Source organism: Hemiscyllium ocellatum, chromosome 14, assembly GCF_020745735.1.
Source record: "Hemiscyllium ocellatum isolate sHemOce1 chromosome 14, sHemOce1.pat.X.cur, whole genome shotgun sequence".
Classification (NCBI taxonomy): Eukaryota; Metazoa; Chordata; class Chondrichthyes; order Orectolobiformes; family Hemiscylliidae; genus Hemiscyllium; species Hemiscyllium ocellatum.
In genome coordinates, this window is record NC_083414.1 from 62,706,709 (window position 1) to 62,718,775 (window position 12,067).

The 12,067-nt window shown below is 43.6% G+C and overlaps 1 protein-coding gene across 2 annotated transcripts in view; it reads left to right on the plus strand.

Moving 5' to 3' along the window:
- Positions 1-12,067, plus strand: part of rassf1 (Ras association domain family member 1) — an 89,035-nt gene that overhangs the window by 65,426 nt on the left and 11,542 nt on the right. Inside the window, exon 3 of one of the 2 annotated variants that reach the window (XM_060835739.1) lies at positions 5,694-5,807. The exons of the other annotated variant lie outside the window; for it this stretch is intronic. Coding sequence (XP_060691722.1) covers positions 5,694-5,807 — 114 coding nt within the window. The remainder of the gene's footprint in view (positions 1-5,693; positions 5,808-12,067) is intronic. 2 annotated transcript variants of the gene reach the window in all.

Sequence of the window (12,067 nt, forward strand, 5' to 3'; positions counted from 1 at the left end):
TGGAGGGTTAGTGAGCACAGGGGTGAAGGGAGAACAGGACCTGGTGCAAGTAAGAGACACGCAGCAGGGTTCTGGATGAAATCATCAAGATATTTGAACCTAGGTTCCGATTCTTAAAAAAAAATTGCTTTAACATACTGGATGTTGGGAAAAGCTGATGAGTCATAAGGCCTCCAAGGCCTGTCACTTTAAATAAACTGTAGCAGCAAGGAGCCTGAGAGGCAGAGCCTGGTTGGAGTCCAGAGAGGCTGGGATTCAACTTGGTTGATATTACTGCAGGGATGATGGGGGGTGGGGAGTGGGGGAAGCACTGAACTGCCTGCCATCTGTGCAATGGTGCTGTTACATTACCTCATTAGATAGCCTGAGGCTGATGCAGCCCCATCTGTGTTAATGCATGTTGTATCTGGGACTTTCTTTCTTTCACTGCACAGTGTGCTCTTGGGGACGTGGCACTGCAGGAGGAGGGACATATTAATGGTCTGTTGGGCATGCCAGTAACATGCCACAGAAAACGCAGGGCTGACATGGAAGAAATCAGCCTTCACTGAGTCAACAATCCCTCTTTGCTTGCAATGGATTCTGAACCGCTGAGAATTTGGCAGAGGTTGGTGAGGAGTGAGGTGCAGAGCAATCACAGAGACTAGACTTAAATAGGGTAATGGCTGCCCCCTACCCTCCTCCCACTTGCGTGGATTAATTGGAAACGGCTGCAATAAACAGGAGTCGCATTCTTCTTTTTAATACCCAGTTTATTCCCCTCAGGGCTGAGGCCTTGAACTGATTGAAATCTGGTTCCTGATATTTTACATCTCCAGAGCTTCTGTATAGTGAGCCTAAAAAAAGAATCACTCAGTCCACAGACCCACTTCCAGTTTAATTCTGGGTTTAACAATTAACTCATAAGGATATTCACTTAATTTGCTCTGTGGCTAAAACGAGCAACAGGGGTCTAGATTTTCCAGCTCCCCCTTCCCTGACAGGAATGAGCTGAAAGGGGTATGGGTACGGATGTTCACACAGGATAATTCCACCGCAGGCCATTCCTCTGGAAATAGCAGTGGGAGGCAATTGACCTCTTTGCCCCGGGTATCCGGTTAATGCCAGGCTGACTTAGGGTCAGAGGCTGATTTTGGAATTTCCAAAGCCTTCCAAGAGTCGGGAACCAGACTGGAATCTCCTTGGCAAAACCAAAAGACTGGAAGCCCAAATGGGCTTAAGCCCGATCATCCCTCCTGTTGCTAGGGCCTTTGCAGGAGTACCACCCCAGACAGACAGACAGACAGACAGACACGCACACACTCTCGCTCTCTTCATTGGTGCTTCCTACCAACTGGCCCTCCAGCATCATGAGAATCACCCAATATCACTAATTATACAGCTATCGTCTGTCTCTTTTTGGGGGAAATGATTGTTTCCCATATGATGCTGGCTGATGACCCCATTGTTTCCAGCGATGGAGCACCAATCCATACATGAAAATTGTGCCCCAGAACCCAAACTGTCATCTAGTTCCTACTTCCCAATCTGGATTTTGGCAATACTTGTGGAAGACACTGTCAACGTCCTATGTCAGCCCTCAATGTAGCTCAGTTGCACAGTGGCTGTGCAAAGAGGAGGTGAATAATTCAACAGATTAGGTAGCCATGAAATGCTTGCTGAAATTGTTGAAATGGGTTAAAATTGCCAAAAATTACAGGAATGGAGTCTGTGATAGGAAGCTGCGGAGCTAGGGTAAGCATGTTCTCAGATACCTTGAACCATTTCCTCACCACCTCATGAAGAGGAGGAGGTCAGAATAATGCAGAAATGTATCTTATGGTCTTATGGTATCCTGGTAACTCTGAAGTGGAATGTGGGGAGGGGGCTCTTCTTCCTGAACCAGCTGTGAAACAGGTCTTCATGCAGATCTGCAGATGAATGGACTAGAAACACTATTAGGAGTCATTAATATGAAGTAAGTACGAGACAATGAGTTACCAGCCAGGAGTTGTTGGAGGAGTGAGAAAGGTTAGGAGTTAGGTGAGGGAACGGTAGAGGATATATTAGGTTTTTTGCCCTCGTCCCAGGTTAGTCAGTTAGCACTGAAGTATACATGTATCTCTTTAATACATCCACTGCTAGTTCACTTGAAAGAACAGGGCCTAATTCTGACTGGAAGGTAGCGTGGGAGAGGGAAAGTGGAAGGAGGGTTGAGAGAGGGGATGACCAGAAGAAGGGATGAGAGGGAGAGTGTGACTGGAAGGAAGGGTGTGAGAGGGAGAGAGAGAGAGGAGAACTAGAAGGAAGGGTAACAGAGAAGGAGACTGGAAGGAGGACTGAGAGAGAGGGAGACTGGTTGGAGGAGTGAGTGAGAGGGAGGGAGACTATAAGGAGGGATAGGTGACTGCAAAAAGGGGAGAAAAGGGTGGTGGGGTGAAAACAGTTTCAAACCTGTCAGCAAAGGAGCACTTAGTTACTTGGGAATTAGGAAAGCTTGAAGTCACTTGAGGAATAACTGACTTGCAAACGAATGGCTCAAGGTTGCGTATGTTTAGGAACTGCATGGGGAAAAAAATGCAGTAATTGCTATTGTAATGAACATTGCAACTACTTTGCAACTATTTTAATCTGAGATTTGCAATATAGTAAGGATTACAATTGCCTGATTAAAATATTCCAACTTTGTGGAAATATGATGAAACTGTCTTAATTGTGACCATCCATCTGGATGGTGTGTTTAGGGCTGTGGCTTTTTGTGCAGAAGTGTATGTCAGTTATTTTGGAGACGAAATATGTTAACATATACATGTTGTCTTATGCCAATTTAAATACTGTGGTGCCTAGGAAACCACTGCTTGGGTTGTGGTTATAAATGTAATAGATATTTGGAAATTATTGAGGATGGTGTTGAATTATTCTTATTCTGCTTTGTTTACTTATGGAGTGTTTGGACTCACAAACACACAAAATAATATTAACAAAGAAGTCAGTAAGAACGAAAAACATCAGTCCCCGAAAATTAACAATTAGCCTTCGAGATGAGCCTCTTCTTAAAAAAAAAAGTGCCCTGCCCACAGATACATAGGGGAGTGATATTTGACAGAATGGGAAGCTGGGGAGAGGTGATGAGTGGAGGGACCAGTTATGATCTACTGTTACATTCAGTTGTGCATCAGTGAGATGGGAGGGATGACAGCAGCACGCAGAATTGTAGTGAATAGGGTTATACCCACGGCCAGTCATGGATTATAGCTAATTGTAGATGGATGGCCGTATACTCCATTCGTGAGGGTGGGTGGAAATGTACAATACTGGTTCCAATCGAAGTACAAGGCAAAAACTGTGAGCAGGACAATGGAACATGCCCTCAACATGACCCAAGATGTTCTTGTGTGAGACTCTGATTAGGACCTGTCATGACAACAATGTGTAATATATGGAATCCAAGGGAAATTGGTTTAACGGGTGTTTAAAAGATAAACAGAGGCATTGGCCCAACACACTTGGAGCAAAATGGCTTCCACTTGCTGCTTTAAATTGATGGGAAACCCACCTAGTAGTAATATGAAGGGCTCTGACCTGAAACGCCGAATTTCCTGTTCCTTGGATGCTGCCTGACCTGCTGTGCTTTAACCAGCAACACGTTTTCAGGGGGAACCCACCTAGCCTGTTCTGACTGGCAAGGCAAGTAGTCGACACAAGTTTGAAATGAATATGCTTATCCAAGCCCATCCAATCCTTAAACCAGACTCAGGGATTCCTCCACTGAGGCACTCTTGTTTATCCAACAGAGAAGGACAAAAGCGGCTGTCTATGTTCCTTTAGTGGCATTACCTTGCAAATCTGGTGACTTCTGACAAGGCTTCACTTGACAAGAGATTGCAGTTGGGAGAATAGGGGTGCAGAAGGTCAAAATGATAAATTTGCTGCTTTGTTGATCTATCCTAACTACCCTTACCCCATCTCCAATTCACAGAGATGGTCAGCAAAATTGTGTGTAAATGTTCTGAGTCCAGTCCATTAGGATTTCTAGGGGATCTGTGCATCTTGAGTCATTGGGTTCTGATAGAGAAAGTCCAGCTTTTAGCAATAACAAACTTCTAGAATGAATTTGCCAAACTTAAGGCTCTGGTTTCCAAAGACTAAAAAGAAATAAAGAATGTAGGGATTACGGAAGCTCAGTGCAGCAAGCTGCCAATATGTGATTTTGACTAGTTTATTAGATTTGCTCTGATTGATCGAGGTAAATCTGTTGACTAGGACATGGAATTTCACAAAGGCAACAACTGATAGGAAAGCAATAATCAGAACTCTTTTTGATGCTGTACAACTTTCCCTTCTTTTAATCTTGTTCAAGAAAAGCAGAGTACTTTATAGCCAGTTGCCAGGATGAAATTATTTCTACTCTCTCTGATGATTCCTTCAGTGATTTACAGCCCAACTTGAGGGTACAGGGCAGGGACATTGGAAAAAAACACAGATTAGGGGTGTTGCTAGGTACACAAGGTGAGTCTGTGTGCTGAATGTCTTTGTCTCCTTATGCCTCACTGCTGGGGACTGAGTTATATTGCAAACTGTTCCTAGAGATTAGGAGTTTGTACAGGAAATGCAGAATTCCGCCTGAATTACTGCTTGAGCTGATGCTGTCTGCTTATGCACTTTAACCCTCTTCCCACTTCCACCTCTCCTTTTCACTTTTGCCTCTCTCGCCCTTCAATTTCCCTTTCCCCTCCATTCTCCCTTTATTCCACCCTCTTCCCTTTCAATCCTCTGTCCTCCTCTCCCAGCAGCCTTCTTTTGCTTTACTTTCCTTAACCTTCCTGCTATATCCTCTTCCTCCCCGTTCCCTCCCTTTCAGTAGCCCTGTTCCATTTGAATCTTGCATCCCTTCCTTCCTTTCATTCCCTCCTCCTTTGACTCCATTCTCTTCTCCCTCTGTTTCTCCATCTTCCTCCCTCTGACTTTCCCCTTCTCTTTGTCTTTGCCGTTCCTCCCTTTCTCTGTCCCCATCACAGCTGAATCCACTTTACCTTGTCCCTCCCCATTCCCCTTTCTGCATTCCCATGTTCTCCATTTGCCCTGTCCCTTCCCCTCCCTATTTCCTCCCTACTTCCACCTCACCGCCTTCTCCTCCCACCTCACCCCACCCCACCCTCTCTCATTGTTACCTCTTCCCTCCCTTAATGATGCTTCTCACTCTCTTTCCACTGTATACCCAAAGCCCTGTTCAGGCCTCATACAGTTTTTATTTCCTGAGACTTTTACAGTGACTTGGCATGTCAAGGGTTAAAGCTGCTATATTTAGCAGTTGGAATAGTTTGAGAATGAAATCAGTGGGATTGCACGTAAAAGGCAGGAAGGAGGCGGATCCGGATTAGATCACACATTCCCAGCCCTTTCCTGCAGCAAATCAGCTCTGGGAATCAGCAGCGTGTGTACATTCCAATTTCAACGGCTACTGAGAAAGAGAGAGGCAGAAGCCCCCAGTGCTGAGCTGAGACAATACAGAGGCAACCCAGAGAGAGAAAGAAAGAGAGAGAGTAACAGCACAGCATATCTACCCACATCAAGTCCAGGGCTTTGTGTGTGGGATCTTTCACAGGCCGCTGAGGCCAGCTTTTCTCCACTTTCAGTGGGTTATCGCTGCTTTTTTTTCTTTCCAATTTTCCATTCGCTTCCCCCCCCCCACCTTCCTCTCTTCGTTACTCCAGATGACGTGGACCAGCACTAGCAGCAGTGGTTACTGCAGTCAGGAAGAAGATTCAGAGTTTGAACAGTTCTTCACTGCCAGGACCTCCTTCATCAAGAAACCCAGGAAGTACAAGGTGAGTTAGACAGGGCGCAGGCTAGGGCTGAGGAAGAGAGAAAGGGTCAACGGGTGTTTTGGGTGGGGGGAGGAGGATGTTGAGAGACTTGAGGAGGGGGTTTACACTGAAGAGAGTTGGAGCTGGGTGGGGGGTTTGTGGAAAAGAGAGTCTGGGTGAGTTGTGGGGAAGAGAGTTGGGGAAAAGAGTTTGGGCTGGGGTTTGTGGGGAAGATGGTCGGGGCGTGTTGGTGGGGAAGATGGTCGGGGCGTGTTGGTGGGGAAGATGGTCGGGGCGTGTTGGTGGGGAAGATGGTCGGGGCGTGTTGGTGGGGAAGATGGTCGGGGCGTGTTGGTGGGGGGAAGAGTCGGGTCGGGGGCATTGTTTGTAGGGAACAGAGTCGGTGTGGGGGGTGTTTGTGGGGAAGAGAGTCGTGGTGGGGAGGTTCGTGGGGAAGAGAGCTGGGGCGAGGGGGTTACGGGGAGAGTTGGAGATGTGGCGGGGAATGGGGATGTGAGATTGGGGTGAAGGGTGAAAAGGAAAGTTGGAGGAGTCTAAAGGGGCATTCGGGAAGAGGATGTCTGAAGGGGAAGGGATTAAGGAAAAGAGAATATTGAAGGGTGAAGTGAGAGGGAGTGGAAGTATAACAGAGTGGATAGCTTTGGGAAGGTTGGGTGAAAGGAGGTCAGGGCATGGAGAGGTGTGGGTGGTCAGAGGGAGTGTTTCATCCCATGTCCTTGTGACTGTGAGCAGCCAGGATGTGAAGAAACCTTGCCTCCGGAAAGACAGTTGGGGGTGGGTGCAGTAGTAAAATGAAATTGTTTCAGAATATATAACTGGAGTGACTGACATGCCCTGACCCTTGACCCCTTTCTAGTGCTTTGGAGATTATCCCAGAAAAAGGCGGCTGACTTCCCTGGCTTTAAGTGAATTACCCAGTGGTCTTCCTCCGATTCATTGTAAGATCCAAGTTGGCTCACGATGCCTGTGCCCCTTCCCCCATCCACATAACTGTAGGGTAAATTGTCTCCGCATTTAGCATTTTGTTTCCTCAAAATGTGGCAAAAATTTCAAAAATCAAATGAGAGTTCTCACATGGTATTCTCTCGGCCAACTCACTAGGGATTTAGAAAGTAAGTTACTCAGTAACCTCTCTGACCTACGACACACTGTCCTCACAGACAGTGCTAATCAAGGCTTTTGTTTCAAGATAAATTGCAGGGAGGTCCAGGAACAATGCAGTGAGAGTTGAGGCCTTATTACATATAGGTTTTGTTGCTTAACACTAGTTCCAGTTCTCCCTTTCATCTTTATCCCTGACCTCTCCAATCATGTAGGACAATTGACCCTTTGGTACTGCTCCAGGACCTTGTCCATGTAGGTCCATTTGTAGGATAGAAATATTAGGGACAGCCAACTGCAGGTGATCACAGTCAAAAAGAATACTGTCCTCAACCCAAACCAATAACTTGCATTTATAAAGCATCCTCAATTTAATAAACCATCCCAAGGTGCTTCACGTTTTGAGGGACAGCCAGTGTTACACAATGCAGGACAGAAGATAACTGAGCAGTAGAAGGTTGAAGCAAGACGTGGAGTGAGCAGTAGCTAGTCTCAGAGAGAAACCAAGCCAATGGCAGAGACAGGAAGTTACAAAGATTTGGTAGTTTTGGGTGATTTACTGAGTAAGTACATTTCCTGGCAGTCACTGCACTGTGCAGCTGAGCTACATTCTGTTTTCAGCTGATACTTTGCAATATGAATAAGCAAAGTAGGAAGCCAAGCTGACTTATTTACTTGGTCTCTCAGAAGAGTAAGAGCACCGCAACTATGGATAGTGGGAGCTAGTGAGATGAGCTAGCATTGCAGAGGGCAGCACTGAAGCCTGGGACTTTCTGATCCACATGGTTCACTGAGGCATCAGGTCATGGCGGACCTGAGGCAAGTTCTTGCACTGAACTCATGTACTTCAACCTCCATCGTGTTGTACTGTCACCATGGAGGGGGGAAGAGACATTTAAAATGTATATCATCCTCTATCTAGGGTGTATTTGACATACTGAATATGTCAAGACGTCAAAAATATGATAATGGTGAAGAAGCCTTGTGATAGATTAAACTGCGATGGATGTTACATGTATGACAAAAAGTGGTGTATGTCCTCTGCACTCCGCTCTCGCTAGCTCAACAAAAAAAGTCCTCTTAAAGTATTGTGCAAGACGTGTTTTCTCTTGCGTTATTAGCCCTTCGGTAAAGCTAAACACACTGTCGTTATGTAATGGTCCAGGGAAAGATCACTGGGGCAACTAGGCCCATCTGAAATGTTTAGGTTTTTTTTTCTTGAGCGACTTCTTCCTGTTTCTGTTTTGGCCACAACCCAATTCAGTTACAGTTCAGTTTGAGAAGTAGGGCGAGCAGGATGAACAGGATTGTTGAACGTTACACAAAGTATGAGATGCCAGGCAACATGGAGGGTGTTCCACGTGGACTGCCCAACCCCACACCCTCCACTCTCCTTTCCCAGCTTGGAATGCAATGACCTAATGCTTAGCAGTTGTATGAAGGAAGTCAAAAATGTGCTCCAGGGGCTGACTAAACACAGGCAGTCAGCAGATAAGTCAGTAAGTGTGGGAAGCTTCCTGACTGATTCACAGAAACACACAATTCCGTGCTATAGGAATTGATATGCTTACTTATTAATAAACTTTTAACTTACTTCCTTTCTCTTCTAACTGTCTTTTTTTTATTCATTTGTGGGATGTGATTATTGCTTCCCTCTTGATTGTAAATTGAGGTCTCACAGGGTAGTATTAATTGTAAATGGAGGTCTCGCATATCGTGTTAATTATATACTGTAACTATGTTGATGGATTGTGAATCTTCCTCACGTGTAGCATTCAAAGAATCTTGATTTCTTTCTTGTGTAACACTTGAGTTGTGGATTTTTCACATCTAGCATCAATGGCCCCTCTCATACACAGAATGGTGTTCTGGTCTCTTTCCAATTATAGCAGTTCTGACCATTTGCACCTCTAAATCTGATACATTTCCTGCCTCTCTAGCAATCTGGTGCTGAGTCCAGGTGGCTTCTCTTCACATCAGCCTAGACTGCAAGCTAACCCATAGTTCCACCGTGAAGGATATCATTTTGAGCTTGATCCTGTATTGTGTACATCCATACAAAGACCCACAGGGGTCCTGGATACCAGCCACAAGAGAGAAACTCTCCAGAAGTCCATTGCATGTGGGATCACTGTTTGGGAGGAATTTTGACCTGATTAGAAGAGATGTACAATGAGCAGCTGATCCACTACTGCCCTTTTTACACCATCACCCAAAATCAGAAATACTCCCTTTTGTGCAGAAAAAGAGACTTCCAAGTCAGTTTCAAAACTGAAAGTACTTGTCAGATCATTTAGAGTCTAAAGAGGACATTCAGGTTAGCATTCCAAGGGTAACCATCACATTCCTCCAAGTTAAAGCCACGAGTTAAATTAAAAATAATTTGTAAAGCTGAAAAAGGCAAACCTCTGAACAATGAAATACTTATAGAAGAGAACTGGAACAGCTCATGTTTTCAGAATGTTGCTTTTGGTTTTTCCTTTAGTTTCTTGGAAAGAATGAATCAGATGAACTTTCCTTCATGGGTTGTCAAATTCTCTCCTTTGGGAGGTTACATGGTATAAATGCAATGCATGAACCTGAAACATACACTGGACTCAGTGCTGCTAAATCCTTGTGGATATTCAAATACATGAACCTATTCTCTAAGCTGACAATTCACTCCAATGCTGAGAGAGTGGTACATTGTCAGAGGCAATGTAAAACAATGCCTGTTCAGATAGACAAAATGCATTTTTTTTTGAAGAGTAGGGAAATCTAACGTCCTGACCATTAATCATTCCCTGACAATTACTAGTACAAAACCAGATTAACCCAATATTCAAACTGTTGCCAGTTGCAGAGCATCAAAGATGTGTTCTGCATTTATCCATTAAGCAATAGTGACCACATTTGGAAAATGTAAGTCCATCAGAAAGAACAGGAGTAGGCCATTTCGAGTCCGCTCTGCCATTCAGTAGAATCATAGCTGGTATAACATTCCTTATATACACTTTCCTGCCATTTCCCCGTAACCCTTGATTCCCCTGCTGACCAAAAATCTATCTCTGCCTTAAATGTATAGAAAGGACTCTCAACCCTCTGAGATAGGAAATTCCTCTTCACCTCAGTCTTAAATTGGTACCTGTTTATTTTGAGACTGCCTTCTGGTCCTAAACTCCCCTATGAGGGGAAACATCCTCTCAGCATTTACCCTGTCAAGCTTCTTAAGACTCCAATATGTTTCAACGAGGTCACCTCTCATTCTTCTAAACTCCATTGAGTTAAGTCCCAATCTGTTTAGTCCTTGCTCATAAGATATACCCTCCATACCGGGAATCATCCTAGTGAATCTTCTCTGAAATGCCTCCAATTAAGTTATAGCTTTCCTTAAATAAAGGATCCAAAACTGCTCACAGTACTCCAGGTGTGGTCTCACCCGTGTCTGTACAGTTGCAGTAAAACTTCCCTACTCTTAAACTCCAAACCCCTTGAAATAAGGGCGAACATTCCATTAGCCTTCTTGATTACCTACAGCACCTGTGCAAACTTTATGTTTCATGTGCAAATATTTCCAATATGTAGCTTTCTACCGTTTTCTCCACTTAAATAATAATCTGTTCTTTTGTTCTCCCTACCAAAATGAACAACTTCACGTTTACCAAATTATATTTCATTTGCTAACTTTTTGCCCACTTAATCTCTCTGTAAAGTGTCTATATCCCTCTTCTAATTGTCCTTTTTAGCTACTTTTGTGTTGTCTGCAATTTTGGCTTCAATACATGAACAGTAATTTGCTACAAAACGTTTAACAATGTGTTGAAGATGGGAAAGGTGTCATGTAGTTTTTTTTAAGCTTTTGAAATTAACATATTTAAGAACATAAGAACAGGAGTAGGCCTTCAGCACCCACCACCCAGTCCATTTAATCCTGTGTTCTACATTTCATGAAGGATATATTGGCTGTGAATTATTATAATTGTCAAAATTTGATTGGTAGATTCATTTTTACAAACAAATTTATTATTTTGTTGGACTTCAACTACTCTCCATTTATCCTCCCAATGATCTTCACCTCTCATAAGTATAGTCTTGGCAGATTTTTACTCAATAAAGGAGGCACTGAATTAAGATAGAATGGGTGGAGAAAAAATACAGATCAGCTGTGATCTAACTGAAAGACAGTATAGACTCGAAAGGCTCAATGACCTTCACATGTTCCAATATTTTTGCCATTGATTTAGAACATCGCTGATTTGTACCTCAGCTGCGTATACCATAATTCAAGAGCATTGAAAAATATAAAGCAAATTGCAGCCTTCAAATCTGGATTATCAGTGGGATCATAAATAATGCCCATACAGTTTATGCTCTGAAGTTTAACCAGACTTGAAGTTAACCATGAAACATTCTCCTGTTCCCCTGCCTAGCCCTGCTAAGGCTATGGGAACTTTAGCATTTAATGATAAATGACATCAGAAAATTTCAAATTGATTTAACAAATGCTGCTGGTATTAACATCATGCTCTCTCCGTCACACCCATCTCCCTGATCTGTGTTCTCTTTAAAAACAAAACATGTTCTAGTCTAGACTTTATATATGGAGTAGCTGTATATAAACAAGAGAAGAGGTAATTTTTCTCACCATATTTGGTGCAATAACTGTCTATAATTGGTGCAGGAGATTTATCTAGGCAGGAGAATCAGGTGGATGCAGTCCTGTTTCTACAAACATGCTTCTTTAAAGTGTTGGAAATCTGCCTGTTCCAACTGAGTTCACTCTTATATATCAAAGTAGGAGGTAATCTTCAGCTGTGTAACACCAGGATGACTAATGATTAGATGAAAATTTATTCTATAATGATTTGGCTCAAACTAAACCAAAGGCCAGAAATTCCTTTGCCAAGAGCAATATATCATTTAAACATGACTTGCTGCAGATTTGTGTCATACTGCATTCTGATACAGTCCAGTGCCATATGTTCGTATGTTTACAGCTCTGATTTGAGATGGTGGGGCGTGAGATGCACTTCTACGCTTCCTTAAATAGGTATTTCCACGATGGAATAATTAATAGGCCAGAAGTTGAGCAGACCCAAGGAATTGGATGGCTTTCTCTTGTTCTGGGACATTTTGTTCATCAGTTGTACTTTGTGGTCTGTCTTTTGCCCTGCGGCAGC